Below are 22,426 nucleotides of genomic sequence, written 5' to 3'. Positions count from 1 at the left end.
ACACTGGTCACCATGACAGGAACTTCAGTCTCTAACTGTAACTCACTCACCTATTCAGTGTCTCTGTTTATTATGATCCAGTTATTAACTGACCAACAATCTGTCTCCTCACCTCTGCAATCCTTCAGTAAACACACACGCACGCACACACACACAGGAAACCTCCAGCAGAACTAGTCAGCACTCTGTGGGTTGTCTTGTGATCTGTGTGTGTGTGTGTGTGTGTGTGTGTGTGTGTGTGTGTGTGTGTGCGTGTGTGTGCGTGCGTGTGTGTGTGCTTTGAAAGCCCCATGATGTCAAAGACGTCAACAGGTCCTTGGTTGCCATGGAAACCAGTCATGTGGACTCAAGAGAGGATAGGCAGGAAGAGACTGCATCCAGATCAGCTGATTGCAACAAGGTTTGCACCCAGTTTTAGCTCTGATACAGTTCTTAAACAATATCACTGATGTCTGCACTTATCTACAGATACAGGTAATCACACATTACTTTTTGAGGATAGGATCAGGATTCTCAAAGGGGAAGAGAGTTCTAATCACTGAAGAAGAAGAACTACATTAATAGATTAAACCCATTTGTGTATATTTTCTAACAGTCTCAAACTGATACTCTGTTTTTCAGGCTCTTGGAAATAGTCAAAATCAGTTTTTCTGACTAGGCCTTTTTCAGACTGTCCTCAGCTCATCATTTGCAACAGCCTTAATTCTGCAGGTCACTAAAAATTAATTTAAAAAAAATTTTAAAAAGAAAATTAGAGCACGGTAATCCTGAAAGTCCTGCTCTAGTCCTCAACGATAAGACAGTCCCCACTTTTTCATATGTTGCACATTTACTGTGAAGTGTGAACAGACAAACCTAAGTTTGGCCTGTGAAAAAAGGAAAGAGGCGAGTATTTAGAAAATGAAGAAGAAACCCAAAGTGCGGATGGATGGAGAGAGTGGTCAGAGTTGTCATACAGTGCAAAGCCTCCAACTGTGTACTAAAACATAACAGAATAAAATCACATCTGATTTAATTTGATGTGATGTGAACCAATCTGGTGTAACCCAAGAAACAAACAGACAACTGACATCATCTAGTGAGAAGCAGACAGAACGACGCCTCACAGTTGCTATTCAGGGACACACGGATTGATCAGGTGTCAATATATATCTAAAAATCAATGACGTCTTGTCTTAAGAAGCCTCTTGACGGTTGTACATGAACACTGTTTTAAAGTTAGAACAGTTTTGGTTTAATGATGAAAAACCTGTGAGTCTGTGTTAAAGAGTACTGACCCCTTAATGTAGATGTGGGCTAGTCAACAATGTTGGACTAGTGATTAGTTGTGCTCGTAGGCATTTGATATTCAGATACTGTGCCTGTCTTTTGGACTAAACATACGAGTATCAAGAGACACTGGTTATGAGTTGCTTCTTGACTGCAATAGTTCATGTGTTTTTTAGTGGGGTTTTTTAGGTGCCCTGTGGCTCTGGCTGCATTCGGGTTCTGATGGTCTGCACTGATATTGCACAGGGATACTGCCACTGTCTACGAAGCAAACACACCTGAACTGCATTTATGTGATTTAAGTCAGCCAAAATATGTTCCAACACGTTGTGCATTTGAATTAAAGCTGCCGGCTGTACTTCTGTCTACCCTGGTAAACAACTTTCCAACATGCAGAATTTTCCAGAAAGATGAGAACATGGGCATTACCATGGCAACCAATGACAGAACTCATGCACAGACCCACCAGACCGGTTTTCACACACACAAAGACAGACCCACATACTGAATACTGTTATACTGTTTGTGTCGACGAGCCTTGTCAGTGTGAAAACACTTAATTGTTTTCTCTCTGTCAGTCCCTCACAACACCCACAGGGGACTGTGTGTTTACCTCTGAGGACCAGTTTAAGTTTTATACAGTGGGAGTGAAGACATTTTGGTAAAGTGAAGATTATTTTTGATCGACCCTAACGTTCTTATAGATGTACAAAAGGAGGGTTAGCACTAGGAACCAGGTTTAGTCTTGGGTTGGGGTAAGGCGTTGTGTTGGTTAAGGTTGGGTTAAGAGTTAAAGAAGGCATTATATCAGTGAGTGTCCTCACAAGGAAAACTGGACAACTGTGTGTCATTTTGTGTGTCATCTATAGAATAAAGGTAAGTAGTGACCTTCCATAAAGTCAGCTGCTCCATTTTTCTTCTGTCTCTCTCACATATTGAGCAACTGACAGCCTGAAGAAGCTGGCGAGAAAGAACAGAGGAGGAGACAGCTGTCAACACACTACACAGGTGTGTGCACATGCACACAGAGAAGTGGAATGTGCTTGGTCAACATTCAGTGTGTAAGAGGCAGCATCAGGGTCACACTGAGCTAAATGCCAACAACGGTCTGTCTGCTGCAGGGCCACACAAGGTTAAACCAGACAAAGGCCAAATGGGACTAAACCTGACCAAGAAGAAGCAACAGCATTAAAACTGAAGGGCTGAGACACAAGACAAAAGGACATGAGATGTGGGTCAGGCAGTGTGTGATGTTGTCCACTCCAGTTTTTCTTCCTGACCTAAAACCAACATCATCTGAGGAAATACAACCAGGTTCACACAGCTTTCTTTCTGAATAGCAATTGTCTGTATTGTACAAGGAAATAAAAATCTGACAGAAAGCTAGAAAAAGACAACTTCTGCATGCTCAAAGCCAAGGATCTGTCTTAGGTCCATGTATAAACCCTCTGTTGAACCAGTGAAACATCTGCCCAGGTTGTTGGAAGTGGAACTAAGGCTGCAACTAGCAGGTGGTGTAATAGATTTATCAGCTGACTATTTTTACAATGTTTGATGAACTGATTAAATATAGCAAAAACTCCCAGAACCAAGATGACAACATGAAATGTCTTGTTTCAAATCACAAAGATCTTACATCTACAATGACATTAAATGAACAAAGCAGCTAAATCTCATGTTTGAGAAGCTGGAGAATAATTGACATTTTTGCTTGAAAACTTAAATGTAAATCAGTTGTTGACCTTGCCATTTTTCTGCTGGCTGACTGATTAACTGACAAACTGTTTCAGCACTATTGGAATTCGCGTGTCAGTCAATACATACATCAACAGCTGTGTTTTCTGTGACCTTATTGAACACCGCTCATTACAGTGGTGATTTTGAAACTTCTTCTACTGATTTCATGATGATCAATTTTCTATGATTACCTGACATTTCAGTGGGAGAAAAGGGCATCAGGAGATTTTGCACTTTTTTACTTCACATAATTATTTGGCAGATGCTTTCATCCAGTGTAACTTACATTGGGAAATAGTGCCTTGCTTTAGGACATGTTGCCAGGAAAATTCATGCTGCAGCAGGATTCAAACCTGTGACTTTCTATAGCATTTCATATGTTTGAGACTGAAGAAAAATAAAGACACGTAAGTGTTGACAGCTCTGCATGTGACTGTAAATGATCAAAACTGTATCCTCTTGCTGTGGAATTATTGAGTAGGTCTTGTGATGTCTCATGACACTGATGGTGAAACGTGCACAGAAACATTCAGCCTTTATGCTTCAGATGAAAACACGTGCTGTAGAATGTGACCTCAAGCTGCGGTTTATTTCACGTGTGTTTAAAAGGACTGTGATAATATTCATGAATCTGTGCTGTCCGTTTTACGTTCCTTCAAATGGCCTCTAGAGATACCACTCTGTTAACAGCTAAAGCTACATATTTCAGTTTCTTCTTAACGCGTGTTCCCACTGTAGAGACTAAGAAGTGACAGTGCAGATCTGCTGAGGCGTCTGTGCAGAGGAGTGGCCATGAGTCTTCTCACACACACGTTAGCGGATTTCCTTTAAATGCCAACTGACTTCCATGTTACATAATCATTCCAGCAGCTGACAGTCTCAACAAAGCCCTAACACACAGGCACCGCAGCTCTGAATACACTGGCAGACCCTGTCCACACCCTCTGTGAATATATCAAGCTTAAACTAATGAGGTTTAACACAACAATCAATAAATCTCCTTTCTTTAAGGAAAAAATGTTTTATTGTTGTAGAGTGTTGATACTATTTTGGCCACCCAATTTACTCAGCCCAGCCAGAGTCCAGGCTGAATAACACAAACACCTTTTTAAATAATGCAGTATAATTGTATCAACATTTCTCCATACTTCATTACATGGTGATATGTGAACATTATTACCTTTATAAAGGAAGCCTCAATGCAGGACTGTTGTGTTAGACTGCATCTTAGCTTAGGTGTACCCTTCAAAAAAAAAAAAAAAAACAAAAAAAAAAAACTACCATCTGAGAAAAAAAAAAAACATGTATTAAACCCTTTCCCCATGTTTTAAGCCCTTTCCAGCTTCAACATGACATCTCCACAAAGTCAGGTCAATAAAGGAATGTTTTTTGCAGTCTGGTGTGGAAGAACTTATCTGGTCTGCACAGACGACTGACCTCAATTCCATTTAGCACTTTTGGGATGATTTAAGCCTCAACTCAATCCAACTTTAGTGCTGAATCTCACTAGCAAACATCAGTGTTAAACCTTACAAGAAAATCCATGCAGCCAAGATGCAAAACCATGAGGTGTGCAGGCTGTTACAACAGCAGATTAGAGGGGAGTATCAAAGTCTGTTTATAGGGTAACAGACTTGGTGAAACAAGAGGAACATGGATTATTATATGTCCCGTGAAACTAACTGTTGTATGGATTTCTAAAAACAAAAGCAAACCAGAGCATTTACCACAATGTCAGTGTACTGAGGACTACCCTGCACTATGGCGTGTGTATGTGCAAATGTTAATGTCTGTAACCTAATTCAGGGTCAAACGAGGCAGCTGCATATGAGGTATCAATGTGCTCGACATGCGAGATGAACAAAGAAAAAAAATATTAAGGAGAAAAAAAGCCAAAAATAGCCAAAGAAACTTGGCATAAAAGTAGGAAAGACAGAAAAAAGTAAAGGGAAAAAAGAGAGGTACTGAAAATTGTCTTGGCAATTTTCCTGGCCTATTTTATTCTCCAGTAGCAAAATCCTTATGGATTCTGCACTATATCAAACACACACACACACACACACACACACAGAGTCTGGTCCACAGAGAATGCACAAGCTAATTAGTTCCCTCATGATCGCACTATTTATAATAAAAAAGAGACACACAGAGATCACACTGAAAGCAAAAGAAGGTACAGGCAGGTCAAGAGGGACAACATCTCCCTTGGGTATCTAAAATAACACAGAGCCGGTCTCAGAATGACTTTTCTCATGATGTGCCCAGCCCAGAACACAACCCAACTTTTTGACAGTATCACACTGTGTACTTGTTTCCGAGTGTGCTTACCTCTAGTCCCTGTTGCCATGTCTGCCACCTTCTGAAAAGCGTCCAGGAAGGCTCCGGTCACCACTATGGTTGTCCTGAATCAAAGACAAACACTGTGCATAAATAAAATGGTATTATCAAACACATAAGAAGTACTCTGAGTGTTATACTAAGAAGAAATATGTACACCTGTTTAAATCTGAATTGAAAACCTTTACAGTCTTGGTTACGATTAATGCTCTTATTCTATTATTGTGTCTGTTTGTATTTTGTATGTTCCGTTTTTATATTTTCTAAAGCACTTTAACACAACATAGTGTTGTGTTAAAGTGATATAAAAATAAATGCTGATTTTATTTAAATTTGATACGCATTCCTATTCTTCAGTGGTATGAATCCTAGACAAAAAAAATTATAGCCCTGCTGATAAAAACAAATTACATCAATAGTCAGATTTGCTGGCTCTACTCTTGGACAATGAACAGCAGGCTTCAAATGAGCTGTGAGACTTTTGTTTGCTCATGACTGGACAGAATGAACCAAAATAAATAAAACACAAAAGATTTTCTTCTCTAGTTGAGATCAAAGAAGCAGCAGCTGGAGAAAAATGAAGATACATCACAAACATAGCCCTGTTGGGTTTTAAAAAGGTAAAATAAAACTTAAAATAAAAATAAAATAAAAGGACTTTTATTTTGGAAGCAGGAATGGTGGAGCCACATGAGAGGCCAGTCGCCCTCAAAAGCCGGTGTTTGGAGTGTAACTGGAGACCTTCTGAAACACACATCATCGTCATCAATCGACCTATTGTCTGTGTAAGTGTGTGTGTGTGTGTGTGTGTGTGTGTGTGTTCCATAACTTGTCGGCTTATTGTTGCTATAGCTGAGCATGCACACACAGACACACATACATACACACACACACACACACACACACACACCTTTCACCCCCTGAAAACCTAACTAAGAAGATCAGATGACTGCTGTCAATAGCTGGTGTGTCTGGCCCCAGTGGAAAGTCTTTCATAGACCTGAAACACACACCACATACATAACCTTCTAAAAGTCAAAGTTTGCTTTGTGCTTAGTGAAGAACAGCAACTCCAGGTTTAACTGTAATAACTTACAAAAACACTGAAAACACCACAGGAGTCTGACAGAAGCTCCAGTGTGTTTTTGTTCAGCTGGTTCATGCTGGGTTACAGTTCAGGTACTAAACTGCAGGTCAGAGAAGGGCTGTTTTTGAAGTCACACACCAGACTGCATAAGCAAAATTTCTAAATATTCAGTGTTTTCTAGTAAAAAAAAAAAAAAAAAATCATTCTGCAAGGAAAAGAAGACACTAAGAAGATACAAATACAATAACTCAGCTGTTTATACACCAGCTTTAGAAAATCTGAAATAAAAGGTCTCATTAAAAGTCTATGATAAAAATAAAAGCTAGCTAGAGGCATTGGTAAGAGACTGTGCTGCTCAGACTCAAGGGAAACAGTGATACTGTTGGATTACAGACAACAATGTTCCAGCAGGCAAAGCAGGAAATCCATTTACAAGTACAACTAAAGCTCCTACTAACAGTGACTCATATTTTCATTTACAGAACACAATTTCACCCCATGACAACAATAAACATTTTTGTGTTTGGTCCTACTAGGATCCCAGGCCTGCTGCAACTGTCTACACTTATGACTCCAGCCCATCATTTTGGCCACAACTATGTCATTTTAGCCACATCTACCTCATCTGCGATGTGTTTCTGTTCAGAGGCTTTAGACGTGTCTCCAGAGTAACTCATCTTCTAGTCTGAGCAGTTCTCTGATAAGCTAACAAAACATTTCCTAGACAAAACCCGTTTAATCTTCATCAAACTAAGTAAAGATCTATGTTGAAGAGGTTGGGAAGTGTGGACAAGTCAATATAATCATGCCTAATCATCAGAATGTTTACTCAAATGAACAGCTTATGAGCATAAACTATAATGAATCATTTTCTAATTAAACTGTCCCACAACATGTTTGTTTGCATATTTCATATTTGAAAGGCCATTTGAGGGCACTGAGTTGAAGTCTGGATTAAAGTGTAATGTGTGCAAATCTTCTGCAGCAGATCTTTTAAGTAGCATTAAACATTAGTGCAGTTTGAAGAGTGTGGATGTCCCGTTTGTGCCTGCATCTGTATGTGTGTGTGTGTTTATAGCTGGCTGACTGGCAGGGCTAATGGACTGTGACTGGTTGCAGCAGGCAAAGTGATGCTTATCAAAGTAAACTAGCCTACTGGGAAATAAGCCCATTATACCTTTACTATACCAAGGCAGCTACTGCGTCACTGTGTGCGACAGTGTCAGTTAGAACACAAGCAGCTTTCAAGTGAAATAGAGTATAAAACAAAAACCACAATATGTTTAGAGAGGACATTTAGCACAATGCAAAAATACATCAGCACAGAAGACAGTGAGCTGTTATCCATCCATCCATCCATCCATCCATCCATCCATCCATCCATCCATCATCTGTACCCACTCATTCCTATTTAGGGTCAGAGGGATCTGCTGGAGCCTAGCCCAGGTCTCTGGGTGAAAGGCAGGGGTACGCCCTGGACTGTTTCTGTATCTTTACAAAACCAACAATCTGAAATTTACACCAACATCACAGCATGATTGCTCACCTGTGCAGAGATGAAAAATTCCACTGGGCTTGATCTTCTCTCTTAGGCTCTATTTCCATTTTTTTAAATAACTATTTCTGCCACTGTTGAAGTGAACAACTGGGTGCCATGTTATAAATGCCTTCCCAGAGAGGATGTGTCAAAATGTGCACCATTACTCCCTTTCCTTAGACATTTCATGTCTATGACACCTGGCTTTTCACTCCTCTGTCAAGTGTCACTTCAGTGTAAGTCCTGAATCCTTTTATAAGTCTTGATAAGTCTTATGAACAAGTTATAAGAAGATGAGAAGTGAGTCTGCAGAGGTTCATAAATAACATCATAAATAATGTTAAATAATAACCTAAATCAGCTCTAAAGATAAGCAACTGTATGACTGTTCAGTCAGGCCAGTTCGAGGAAAATCGATTATTTACTGAATTTAAAATACTGTGTGTGTGTGTGTGTGTGTGTGTGTGTGTGTGTGTGTGTGTGTGTGTGTGTGTGTGTGTGTTACCTGAGCTGTGATTGCAGCTTGGCTCCTTTGGTTAAAAAGTCCTCCCACGTAGGATAACTGGCCTGCAGCAAACACAGAGAACACCATTGACATTAGACCTCCATCAGTCTGATCACAACACAGATATTAACACTGAGGCTTTAACAGTATCTACTTCATAGCAATAAACCTTAAGAACCTGCCAAGAGAGATTATTAAAGTATTAGTGTTAAACCTCAAATGTTTTTTCTGGACTGAAGTGTGCAGATATAACATTAACAACACACAGCTGACAAGCCATGGGTAACAAGGCCTACAGTATTAGAGGCCACTACTGCACCGGCAAGACCGAGCTACTGGTTTTGATTGACCAACAGTTCAAAACCTCCAAATACTCAACTTGCTGTCACATATGACAAAAAAAAAAAAAAAAAAAAAAAAAAAACATGTAAAAAAAAAAAAAAATTATTCCAATCTTCCAATCTCCTGCAGAGACGAAAATATCTCTTACTTCTTTACAGCATAAAAGCTGCTTATATGTTTGTTTTTTGCAACAGCAGCTGATTGGTTACATAATCTGAGGCAGGTTTACTCTACAGGCTCTGACCTTGGGTTACAGCTGTGAATAACAGCTGTTAGAGTGCTGTTCTGCTTATTGAATTAAAAATGCAGGAAAGCGCTGCTGGATACAAGGACAGAATCCCACTTTCTCTATTTTCCTGAACCCAGTCTCCCTGTCTGTCCTTTGTCTCTGCTGGTTCACCAGAGAGAGGATAATACCGATTTAACCCCTAACACAACACCATGAGCCTCTTAGCTCCACACTGCTAAAGCTGTTAGTGGGCCTCTGCTTCACAGCTAGTCAGGCATGCGCACGACATGAGGGTGACAGGTTTACTAGCTGCATGGATTTAGCACTGTGTGATGAAATACTGCAGGTGAATGGCTGAATGTCTCTGGCGGACAACTAACAGTGAACCACGGCTGAATGGAAAAGAAAGAGAATGCATAGGAAATGACTGGTCCCTGTGGGGAGAAATAGGTTGAGACTGGAACAAAATTTGTACTGGAATTCAGGGAGAAAAAGAAGACAAGCTCACAAGTAAAATGTAAGATGAAGCACAATAACAACTTAAAAGTCATTTTACAGCATTTGCAAAAAGCTGAAAACATTAGTAGTTATTGGTGACATTTAGCAATGAATGGCTATAATAAAGATAATGTTTCAATATGAAGTCATTCATAATATATTGTCATTTTTCCAAAGTCTCATCTCATCCAAGGTGTTTGGGTTTTTTTTTTCAGGAAATCCAATGTGTGGAAAATTATGTAAATGATGTCAAAATTTACTTTGATTTGTATGGAACCACATCTCTCATACTACACAGCTCTCCCACAGAAATCCTATTATATTTATGCCTGCTAATGCTTTCTATATTCTCAAGATGCAATTAGTATGTGTGTTCATCCAGAACAGGATGTTTAAGTTGCTCCTCAGTAGCTCTGACGTCCCTCATGTAACGTCAGAGTTATCTAAGAAATGAACTTTATTCTACCTGAACACTCACTGAAGGTCACTGTCAAGCTACAAACCAAAAACATGAAATACAAATGTTTCTCTTGCAGATCTTTGGACAGCCCTTCTCATTCGCTCAACACTTCTTGCCTAAACCTTAAATTCTGCCAAGGTTTGTTGTGACTGCCAGGAGTGTCAGTCTATTGCAGACAAAATACTCCAGTCAGACAAGAGTATCGGGGTCCACTGCAGCTTGATACTTAAAGCTTTGCAGCAGTGGTTTCCAAATCAGGGTTCTGGGACCCACAGGGGTCAGTGACCCACAAGGGTTTCCAGACAGCTGCCAAGGAAACAGCTGTCGACTGTTATCTGGCTGGACAGTTACGTTTGCAATTACACTGCACTACATTTCTCCTAATACAATTAGAGGAAGAAAATGTAACAGAAAGTGACTGGATATCAGAGGGGATGATATTTAAGTCTGACCAAACTATTCAGGTCTTTGTCTTTAATTTAGTTATGACAAGGGCAACAGCTCAGAATTATTGGCCTGTCAATTACTTTTCTGATTAACTGACTAGTCATGTGGTCTGTAATAAAAAACAAACATAATATCCTGGACTCCAAAGTGATGTACCTTTCTTTAATTTGACCACCAGTCTGAAGCTTAAAGATATTTTGTTGCGACCACACAAGCCTGACAAACCCTCACATGGGAGAAGCTCATATCACTTAAAACGACACTTTAAAATCTCTTATTTTTTCTGATTCTACAAAATGCAGTGAGTTGGGCTAGAGCTGCACTTCAATCCAGCAGAAAGCCTTTTGTAAAAAAGGACATTTTGTTGGGCTTGTGAACATGTAACACCCACTTGTCTCTGTTTTAGACATTTCATAAACTCGGAGAGCCTGCGTACCTGCTGAAAACTCTGGACAGCTGAGTGGACACAGCCTACTGACACAGTAAACTCTATTCACACAGTCTGAACTCCCGATGTATAGAGGGTATACAGAGCTGTTATCCAATCTGCTTAGTCAACCAGACAGCATGAGCTGGTATACAGTTACTTTAGACTGTGTGTGTGTGTGTGTGTGTGCGTGTGTGTGTTTAGTCACCTGCTGTCAGCGTCTAATCCTACCATGATAATCCTGACTTGCTCTACTGCCCGACAGAAAACACAAAGACGACACAGAGCACTGAAGAGGGACTGATGTGACATCGCAAGAAAGTGAGAATACTGCCCTGCCGACCTTTCTGGAGTCCGGCCTGACTGTAGCAAAACCTTAGTTAGTCACTCAGTCAACTAGTCAAGTCAACCAGTGAATTCATTCAGTGACCAAGTGTTCGCTAATTTCAAGTGGTCAGTGAGTCAGCCACAAAGAACTGAGAGAGGAGGTTCAAATATCAGTGGAATAATGCTCCATCTAACAATAGTATCATTATAGACTATCAAAGTTTCAAGGCCTGGTTCAAAGTAAAAAACACTGCAGACTGCTGTGGCTGAAATATTCAACTTGAAGCTTAGGATAGCAAGACAGGAGGCACCACATCTTAAGTGGGAATTGGAGAGAATATGAGGACATGTTGGAGAGGAACCGCTCCATTGTGATGAGCTTTAGTGGGAAAAAGCCTTTAAAGAGCTAAAATCACAGAACACCATGGAAAATGATACTGCTTTTGAATTTTAACATTTGCAAGAATCTAAATTTTCTTCTTGGCTTGTTTCCACAGGTGTCCAGTACTGTAATACCCGTATGACCCGTGTCTGCATGTCTGCAGCTTTATGTTTTACCCCTGCATACACAAAATACTCTATGTACAGCTGATAACCAGGTAAAGGTTGGTTGTGTGTATGCTATCTTGCAGATAAACCAATAACAGTTTGGATATATTATTGACAAAGGAGAAAGTATTTTTCTGTGGAAACAAGTTCACAGCAAATTCCAACAAACCAGTTTTAGACTCCAACATCCAAAATCATGTAGGCTAAAGGTCAGGGTGTGTGTGTGTGTGTGTGTGTGTGTGTGAGACACATGCAAAAATGCATGGATGCCATTCAGAGCTGTTAGCATTTATGTGATTTTGAGATTAGCATACCATGTTCAGTTCCAGTTTTTCATTTTCAATCTGCCTCCCAGCAGTGGACTGATCGGCCTGTTTGACAGGCAGAGCTGCACAAATCATTGTTGAGATTTATGTCTGCTCCTCTTAATGCCTCTGCAACATACAGTTTACCTCTGCGTAAATCTGCAAAAGTCTTATGAGAATGTTCACAGACGTATAATCCTCACACAACTCGCCTGCCACTTTCACTGTGTGGCCAAACAGAAGATAAGAACCATGAATTCTGGTCTGTTTAAATGCTCATTTCCTCATCAGAAACAAAACAATTCTTTGCAGTGTCTTCATAAAACCACCAGTTTGATGAAAAAAATAAGGATGTTACTGGTTGTTAAATATGAATCTGTTCCTATTGCATATTACAGATGTCAAACTGGACTGACATACGCACGGTTGACTGATAAGCTGAATTATGTTTATTTTGTTTTATTTTTGTCAAATTTTACATACAATCTACATAGTCCTGTGTTTTTGGAAACTATAGCAGGGAACATAACTATTTTCTGACATTTTATACATAAAGCAATTAACTGATTAATTGCAAAATAATAAAATAATCATTACTACTGTACTTTATTTTACAGGTGGGTTATATTTAAAGAAAAGGTTTTTTTCCACAAGTTCCCTTTCAACTATGGAGTAAATGTTGAAGTTCGCTTAATAATGACTATGTTGCCCAAAATACATATTTGCAAAAAGAGAAAAACAGGCAACTTTTTAATCCAGTTGCTGACAGAGTTGTCACACTGCAGTAACTGATGTTGCAACAGAGAGCGAGGGAGGTCGAGAGAGGTTAAGACTGTTCAAACAGCAGGATGATAGTTTGTTTAATGTTTTGTTTGAGCAACACTGATTCATGCAAAGAAAGAAAAAATGGAGAGCAAGAGAGAAGGGAGGTAGACCGGTAGGGTGTGTCAACATCAGGCAGTGTGTTCAAAACGGTCGGCTGCCCGGTCATTCATCTGGGAAATAATGATGCTTTTATTAAGCGAGACAACAGTCAGAGGACAGAGTGGACTTCCCACTGCTCTTATCATTCTTGCATAAGTCACGGTGACAATATTGAAGCAGGGAGGCCACTCCCAGTAGCTTTTCTGTTCACTTAGTTCCCATCATCAATCTTTAATAGGTGAAATTATGTAACTGTTGCCAAAGTTTGGCACGTGACAGTCAGGAAGTCACCTCTCTTGGATTGATCCAGATCATAGGTGCAGGGATCAAACAGTGGAAGAAATGAATGCAATCATTCACTTCTCTACTTCTTTATCCCTTATCAGCTCTCCCTCTCTTTCTGTCTTTGCTTTTCATTTGTCGTTTTGCCAGAGCGTTGCCAATTGGTGTAGAGAAGAGGAAGTAGATGGCAACTCATCTCCATGTGACTTTTGTCTGTTTCTTTGCATAATATTTGTGTATCCCTTTCCCTCCAGTCATACTGGTCCACGTCCTTGTGTCACTTTTTGGATCGGCATTAGAAAACTCTGCCACAAAAATGCAACAAAATTTTCAAATCTGTCAAACCTAAGCCCATGTGCTAAAATCCTCAGTTTATAGAAACAAATGTAAACCTATTTCTAGTATCTCATGAAACTATACAACAGCTATTCCTTCAAGACTGCAACTGACAGTTCACATTAGAAAACCCATAAATGCATTCAGTTTTCATTCCAAACATTTAACTCTAATAGAGGAAAAACTCCCACCGGTAAGATTTTGAAATTAAAATCACAAACATCATTCTTGAAATAATAAAATACCCATTTATAAAATCTAGAACTTAAACACCCTCATAGTGCACCAGATGTGGCACCTACTATATGTAGGTAGCCCCATCAGTGTGCAGTATAAACACACTCCCTCTACTGAAGTGCAGTCATTATGTCTATCGCTCTCTGCTTGTTGACTCATGTCCATAAATCCCCTCACCCTCCTTCCAAACTTTCCACAACCCGTTCAGGTCTCTGGCTGTTTCCCAGTTCACAAACTTGCATCCTCCAAAGACTTTTTGTCTAGACTGAACACATCAGACCTGTTCAAACTATTTTAAATAATGTCTTTAAATGGCGGCTGTTCTGGTAGCTTTAAAATCAATAAAGTGGAACACATCCTGTACTCTTCTATCCATACTTCAAAACAGCAGATGAATTTTCTGCCACAGGACTTAAAACTAAGAGGTGAAGCTAAGGTAAACTAACCATACATGCAATTTGGAGCCCCATATCCACCCTTATAGCATCTTACAGCAACCTGCTGACTGTTAGCTGATCATTAGCCAGTGACAGTCCCCATCCCGTCTATACAGGAATGTTAAACCAGATGAATTATTGCGGGGTAAGGCTGTTATTCCATTACATTTGGCAGAGATATCACATTCAAGTGTCTTGGTTCCAGGCCTTTGATAGTGGTACTAATATACAGAAACTGGAATAAAATAGCACTAACACACTGAAATAACACCTGTTGTCAACATTTGACATACCTTATTTTTCATAGGTGAATTCATTCAAACACTCAAGGCCTTGCTTTAAAACTAATGCAATTTGTTGAATGTGACTCCTGACACTGACATGACGCAATCAGATAGAGAGAAGTATCACTATGTTAGCGTTGTGGGAACTACAAAAGGACGAGGCCACTCGCTCCATTACAGTGCTGTTATAGAGCTTCTTCACTCACAAATCATCTTTGGCAGAGTACAGACATCAATGGGCAGAGAGCACATGAATAACAAAATAAGACAATTTTCTTTAACTTACAGTTTTAACACTAATTAGTGGCACCTGACGTGATGTGCCTCTCTCTGGCATGTTCATCTGTGTTGGGTGATAAACCGATCTTGAAAACTATCATAAAAAATCCACAATGATGATAAACTGATGAGTAATTAGAACAAATGTATCTGTTGGAGAATTTGATAAGCCCGCATGTGCCTATCACCCTATTTGGCCACAGCCAAACATTCACACTGCAGATACATGTAAGCCCAAACAGGATGTGTTATAAAATATGCAGGCGACCGATGCCAGCAAAGCAGCAAAGACAGTAAATACAACAAATCCTGAAAGGTCAACGTTACCTCCCAGTGTGCACAGAGCCAAAGCGTATGCTCACAAACTGCCAGCACTAGCATATAAGGTCGATAACAGTGCTCTGTAATTATCCCTCTCCAATTTCTGCCTTTTGGTCATTACCCTGAAACAGGAGCTCAAAGAGATATGGCCAAATATTTCTGGCCATATTGCTCAGCCCTCTGTCCTATATTCACTTCCAATTTTCCTTATTTTCTTTCCTACCTCATCCCTCCTTCGTCTTCTCTAATGGCTAACAGTCAGAAATGACATATCTTCACATGTCATTGTCTGCCTGTCAATGGCAATGGGTGTAATTCTATAATGTGTGTTTGTTTGGACAATTCTGCAGCATGTTTGTGTCCACACCCATGTTCACCTGAGGCTGCCTATTTCCCTTCCAGCAGGGAGACTTCTCCGAAATTAAACCACACACACACACAGGAACTTTAAAGTATCAAATCAGCGATGTGACCAGGCCTTCATCAGATCACATTATGTCCTCTACTTGTAGGGTGTGTTTTTGTATATACTATGTGTAACTGTGCACACTTGCTGAGATGGCCTGTTTTACTCGGTGCACATGCGCATACATGCACACGCAATACAGACAGGACTGATTATAAAATACAGTCATAACCATTGTTTACTATGGTGAGTGTGTCCACATGTAGAAACTGAACACGGCTGTAGCTCATTGTTGAAAGCTATTTGCTATTCTACACAGAGAGAGCTGCCATGTCATTCCCAGTTCACCTTCAGTACACGGTACAGAGTGGATGGCACAGGCACAGGCGCACACGCACACGCGCGCGCGCACACACACACACACACACACACACACACACACACACACACACACACACACACACAATACACTTAATACACTCCAGGGGAAAGGAGGCCAGGCCCTCTATTGTTTTGAATGACATTTTCCTTTAAAGTCAATGGTTAACGAGTAGATCAAATTTAATTTTCAAACACTAACCAAATCCTCATGAAGCAGCGAATCACATCAGGGTGAGCTGGCAGAGAGAAAGAACAGAGGGAAAACAGGAGAAACAAGGAAGAAGAGGAGGACGTTAGATGCAAATGGAGAAACAGGTGGGAAGGATACAGATGCAAGATAAGAGACAAAAAGAGTGCAAGAGAGTCAGAGTTGAAGGAGAGAGTGAAGTGAAGGTACGTACACAGCGTGTCAGGAGGGAGGGATAAATGAGAGATGGGTGAGGGTGGGAGGTCGATGGCTGATAATGTCACCACCGATGGAGAAGAGAGAGAAATCAATAAGCTGTCGGGTCCTCTCTCCAGGCGAACTTAAAAGGTGAATGAAGCTTTTCCATGGGGCTGTGACATATTCTTTATAAATCTCAATTTTTAAGCATGGAGCATATTCACCATTTAGTTTCTGTACTAAGAATAGAGACTAAACATGACAGGTATGGAGTGTCAATACCATATTCCACAATTAAGTGGAGCTGTGACATTTAGTTTAACTTTCAGGACAGATACAGTAAAAACTAAAAGTCTGCTCTCCAATTCACGGGAACCTTTTTGTTCAACCTATAAGAACCTCATATTTACAATAGATAGTTTTGCCCAAAAACAAAAATTAATACATTTGTCTTTAGGATGTAGCACAACACATACTGCAGAATCAAACAGGCCAACAATCTTGGCTCTAGGAGTGTGTCTTCACTATAGCCACTGAAGTGTGTTTGTTACTCTAGGAAGGTGATTTGATTTTGACATTTCCTACCCCAGTTAGTAATTTTAGACATGTGCTACTTTTCAAGAATTACAGCCATAATTACTTCCTGATTTTGGCAAACTCACTGGTCCGACTATATTTTAAATCCTGTTTGGAGCAACAATCTTGAGATTTAAATAATATTTTTGCTGCTCGACACATAATCAGACTGATTCTTGTTGGATTATGATGTTAATGAAGGTGATTTTTGCCAAAATAAAAACTGTTCAACCTTTCTACTTAAATTAGTTTGTGTCAACCTACTTGGACCAGAAAGTCTTTTTCTTTCTGCTAAATTCATTGACCTGAAGATCCTGTTTCTTTCCAATATCTCTGGTCTCACTCCTGTTCCTGAAACGTCATAGTTATTCTGACTTGTAATAACAGTCTGAATTTGTTGTCCAATGCTGTTTTCACAGTTTCACATCTGCTACCAGTGAAAACCTTGAAGGCCACCTGTTGTCTTCAACACTGAGTATACACTGAACTGTGCCCAAGCACAAAAGTACTCATTGGCTGAATATCTTATTAAAGTTCATGTTACAACAATAATAAAACCTTCTGCTTTATTTAAATGGCTGCCTGGTAAATTCACCAAATGACCTGTAATCTGCAACAGGCTTCTCTGCAAGCTCTTCACAGGCGTGTTATGACACCCTCAGGAAAGATTTATCTGGACAGAACCTCTCAACGTAATTAGAGATGATTTCTGTGTGTGGCAGATGGCAGGAATGGCCCCGCTGGTTCTATGCCATGTTGGTAAAATACCAAGACAGGATATTGTTACTAGGAATGCCCTGATCAAGTGTTTTTGGCCCCTGTCCCGAACAAGGTCCTTTATTATTAGGTATTTGTCATTATGGAATCTGATTTAATACTTTACAATTCATACGTATCTGACAAACTGAACTGCTGCAGCCTGATACATTTGACATGCTGTGTTCCATCCTTAAATTATAGATATAAAATCAAAGTTTAACTAGTAGGATGTGATTCCTAAAACCAATCAGGGATCAGCTAGAGATTGCACTGCTTTGGAATTAAAAAAAAAACAAAAAAAACACTAGTTCACTAATGCTGTTAAATAGGAAAACCTCTCAGAAATGATCTTCGGCTGAGTGACATTGGCTTGCAGTGAGAACTGTATTAAGACATCAAAAAGGTTTATCTCATGACATTGATGAGCGACAGCTCATATGTCCTGTAAATGACATCTGTCACTGTAACCAATTTTAACCAGTGAAATTGACAGCATCAGCTAAACATCAGAAGAGTTCACCTGAGTGTTTTCTACACTAAGGCTGGGGACACACTTGACGATTTAAATCTTCACCAATTTTAAAAACGTAGGAGACCACAACTTACATCCCAAACCCTGTAAGGATGCCATTGTCTTCTAGTTGGCCCTTGTGGTACTGTTGAAACTGTGAAATCTAATGATTACAGAAACTGCATCTATTTGAAATGTATTTCACACCATCCATCCATCTATTATCTATACCTCCTTATTCCTCTTTAGGGTCACAGGGATCTGTTGGAGCCTATCCCAGCTCTCTCTGGGTTAAAGGCAGGGGTCCACCCTGGACAGTTCCCCAGTCTATCACAGGGCCACATAGAGACAAACAACCTCACACACTCACACTCACTCCTATGGGCAATTTAGAGTGACCAATCAACCTGACATACATGTTTTTGGACTGTGGGAGGAAACCAGAGTACCTGGAGAAAACCCACACAAGGACAGGGAGAACATGCAAACTCCACAGAGAAAGGTCCCTGCTGGTCCCTGGACCCAGTCCCTTCTTGCTGTGAGGCAACAGTGCCAACCACTAATCCATCATGCTGTATTTCACACCAGAGACACCCAAAGTCTCCATGCCAGGTCCTAGCGCAAGTGGAGACAGGTAAGCGTTCTACTCTCACACTATGCACTGCTACAACACTTGCAGGTAATGGTGAGCAAAAAAAGTGTCATACTGGAAAGCATCAACACTAATCATCTTTATTTTAACCAATGCTAAACCTTTACCAAAAAACCTGATATCTTCAGCTTTACCTTAAATGGTTGTTTGGTTAATTCACAGAAAGACCTACAGGCTACATCCGACCTCTGTGCAGAGTGGAGCTCTTCACAGGCATGTTATGATGCCCTGAGGAAAGATTTATGTGAGCAGCAACTCTCTACTTAATTAGACATGACTTCTGTGTGTGTGGCAGATGGCAGGAGTGGCCCTGCTGGTACTATGCCATGTTGGTGAAATACCAGGATATGATGACAAGAGCTCTGAATCACGCACAATGTACTATAACCATCCCTCTTCTCTGTTATCAGACAGCAGCAGTGAGTCATGTGTACTGCTCACTGTTCTCGCCACAGGATGTTTTCAAGTTCCATCACGCTACATCCAAAATGTTTTACTTCAGGATGAAACTCATTTTCTCCAGATTCTTCATCTTGAAGAGATCTCACCTGTGTCCTCTCAGGTACAATCACTTCCCTCACAACACCAAAATGAGCTTCCCCTCACAGACAGAGAGTTTGTTTGTAGGCTTCAGTCTAAAACAGTGGTCTCCAGGCGGTTCTGGTCTGTGGGTCATTTGGTATCGGGCCACACAAAAAGAATAAATGGTTTATTTTATTTCCATTTTTATTGACAATCCTCTTGTTTCAGTCGCATGATTTGAATAATTAAGCCTACGAGCTGGATGAAATGAGTAAAAAACAAACACCTTTCGAGTGTTACTTCGGAAAGAGGCCCAATGATGAGACAGACAAAAGAAGGTACGACTGACAAGAAAAAGAAAGCTACATTTAATAGAAAATATCCGGAGTCGTACTTAAAATACAGGTTTATTCCGACAGGTGATTCCCTGTGAGTTCTGAGCTCTCATTCTCCATAATGGTGAGTGGTATTTTTATGCATTTTGTAACTATCCCTCCTGTATCATTTTTATTCTAAACCGCTATTTCCATTCACCACCTCAAACATGCTGGGTTTGGTTTTGAGTCAATCTTTTCTTCCCCTCTACAGCTCATCACGTGATGAAATTGGTTGACAATAACCTCACAGCTTAGTGAAGACAGTGTTGCATGGTATACCGATAAACACAGAACTTCGTCTGGTACGTATCTTGGTGACATTTATGTAAAGCTGCAACAATTAGTTAATTGAGTAGCTGAGCAAAAGGAAATTATTAACTATTAAATGAATCATATTTTGATAATCAAACAATCATTTTAACTATATACTATGAAAAAACGCCACACATTCACTAGTTCGAACTTCTCAGATATGTGGATGACATATCTTTTTTAATAATAAGCTGGATATCTCTGGTTACCTTACTTACAGAATACAGAGTACAGTACAGATTTAAAAGGATTCAGATTTGATGAGTTGATTCACAATTGGATTCATATTTAATAAACTGCCACTGATCACCAGTGATTAATTCTCTGTTATCTATTAAGAAAGTTTATTTGCCAGTATTAGATTTGGAATCACTCACCTGTACTGCAGTTTCTTGAAAATGACCAACCAATACATACACAGTTAATATGCTTGAGAGAAGCTAAAATTAGCCAGTAAAAGGTACATAATGATGTACAGCTGAGGCTCTGTTCAGTACAGATGCTGCAGCAATGACTCCAGAAGCATCAGAGGCTTTTCCAGTTGTTTTGAGCAGAAAACTGAGTTCAGGGCCAACTTGAAAACAGAAGCAGCTAACGATGAACATCTGAGAGCAGTGAAACACAGACAGACGGGCAGCAAAGGGCAGCCTGCTTAACAAACATCAAAGAGCACACAGCTGGTAAGATCCACCCCCATCCCACCCTGTTACCCTCTCAGATGGCCCACTTCCAGTGTTAACCTCTGCTCATTCATTACCCAATCACAAGCACTCATATCCAGTCATTCCACATCCAGCCATTAATAATTCACAGGACAAGGCTTTTAGGCATCATAATTACCATTCACCAATTTCTGCTACTATTTTTAAGTTATAGCATTATTTTTAACTTTTCAGTACTTCAAGCCTGAACCAGTCTAAGATGGTTATGGCAGCCATAATAAAATAAGTTAAAAATTAATAATTTGCTAACTACCAATTAATCTGCTAATTATTTTCATGGTTTTATCCATAAAATGTCAGAAAACAACTAAGGCTGCTCACTATAAACTCCAAAAGCACAGGAAGGTACTTTCAGGTTGCCCTTTATTGACACAGAATAGCACCGGAGGAAAACGTCAGAGGCTTTATCCAGAAATTATTTGCATTATTTACTGGAAAATAACTAAATCCATCCATCCATTATCAAAACAGTTGTTACTTTTATCTATTCAATTTATTAACTAATCTTTGCAGCTCTAGAAGAAATGCAAACATGGATTTACACCTGAGGAAGTGTTGCACCTGGCTCAGGCCACAACTTCTAACACACATCTCTTCATTTTCACAGACTCCTTTTATTTATTTTTTGGATTATTCTGGGCCCTTGGTATGTGTGTGTTAGTATTGTCGGGCTTTTACGGGTGAAAGCCAAAAATTGCACAGAGAAGTGTAATTGGAAACTTATGTAACAGATACCTAAAGTGATAATCATATCAAACATAACACAAAAACCGAGAAGAAACACTCTAAACTTTAAAGTATATGTAAAAGGTTCCTGCAGACAAATCAACTTCTGTAAAAGCAATGAAGAAACGAAGAACGACAGGTAGATCAAGTGAAAGCACTGAATTTAATTAAACGCGTTTTTTACCTTCATGTCGTTCATGATGAGCTGGAAGAGCCCTCCCAAGGCGCTGCATTCCTTCTCTATTCCCGCATCCATTTTTCCACAGGCTCGGGGGAAAAAGTCCTCTTCAAATTCCCAACTCGCAAACTTTTTACCTTCCTCAAAAAAACACTTCCAGTCAAGTTTTCAAACACTCCAGCACAGGAACCAACAGAGGCTTTTTATTTAATATGGAGCAGGGCAGAGGGCAAAGTCCACTTTTAAAAACCAGCAGTGAAAAGGCAGAAAAGCGACGAAGATAAAACCAAAAACTGAAGGAAAATCCAGCTCAAAGAACCCGAGAAACTCACACTCACATACGGCTTCAGTCAGCCGATGCTTCCAGCCGGCCAACTTGATAAACGTCCACAAAAACACCACATCATGCCTGAATCATGGAGCAGACTGTCTGGAAAATGTCTGACAGTTTTTTTAAAGGGTGGCCCGGCTGCTTTTATCCCGGGTAAAGGGAAAACACGGCTAACGCCTCTAGCTAACCAGACTAGCTAGGTTAGCCTGAACTCCGCTAGCAACCTGTGACTGTTTGGATTCCCAAACGAAAACACTCAAAGACCCGAAATAAATGTGGCGTCCGGCCCCAGGTGGTCTCCTCAGGGCTCTGTTTCCAGAAGCGTGTCCGAATGATTTCACGTTGTTTCCCTGCGAGTTTTGACGAGGGAGCCAAACGTTTCCCTCCGGTTCGTCCAACGAGTGTCCCGACCTGAAGTGAAGGAGCGTTTCC

The 22,426-nt window shown here is 40.1% G+C and overlaps 1 protein-coding gene across 2 annotated transcripts in view; it reads right to left on the bottom strand.

Moving 5' to 3' along the window:
* The window catches only part of mtss1 (MTSS I-BAR domain containing 1), a 47,629-nt gene extending 25,203 nt beyond the window's left edge, over positions 1-22,426 (bottom strand). For both annotated transcript variants that reach the window (XM_026308024.1, XM_026308025.1), the window contains exons 1-3: positions 21,670-22,426; positions 8,473-8,534; positions 5,335-5,408 (exon numbers count right to left, since the gene is read on the bottom strand). In XM_026308024.1, coding sequence (XP_026163809.1) covers positions 5,335-5,408; positions 8,473-8,534; positions 21,670-21,741 — 208 coding nt within the window. In that variant the 5' untranslated portion in view covers positions 21,742-22,426. The remainder of the gene's footprint in view (positions 1-5,334; positions 5,409-8,472; positions 8,535-21,669) is intronic.

The sequence above is a fragment of the Mastacembelus armatus genome, chromosome 5 (genome assembly GCF_900324485.2).
Source record: "Mastacembelus armatus chromosome 5, fMasArm1.2, whole genome shotgun sequence".
Classification (NCBI taxonomy): domain Eukaryota; kingdom Metazoa; phylum Chordata; class Actinopteri; order Synbranchiformes; family Mastacembelidae; genus Mastacembelus; species Mastacembelus armatus.
Note: the sequence above shows the minus strand (reverse complement) of the source record. Positions and strands in the feature narration are given on the sequence as shown.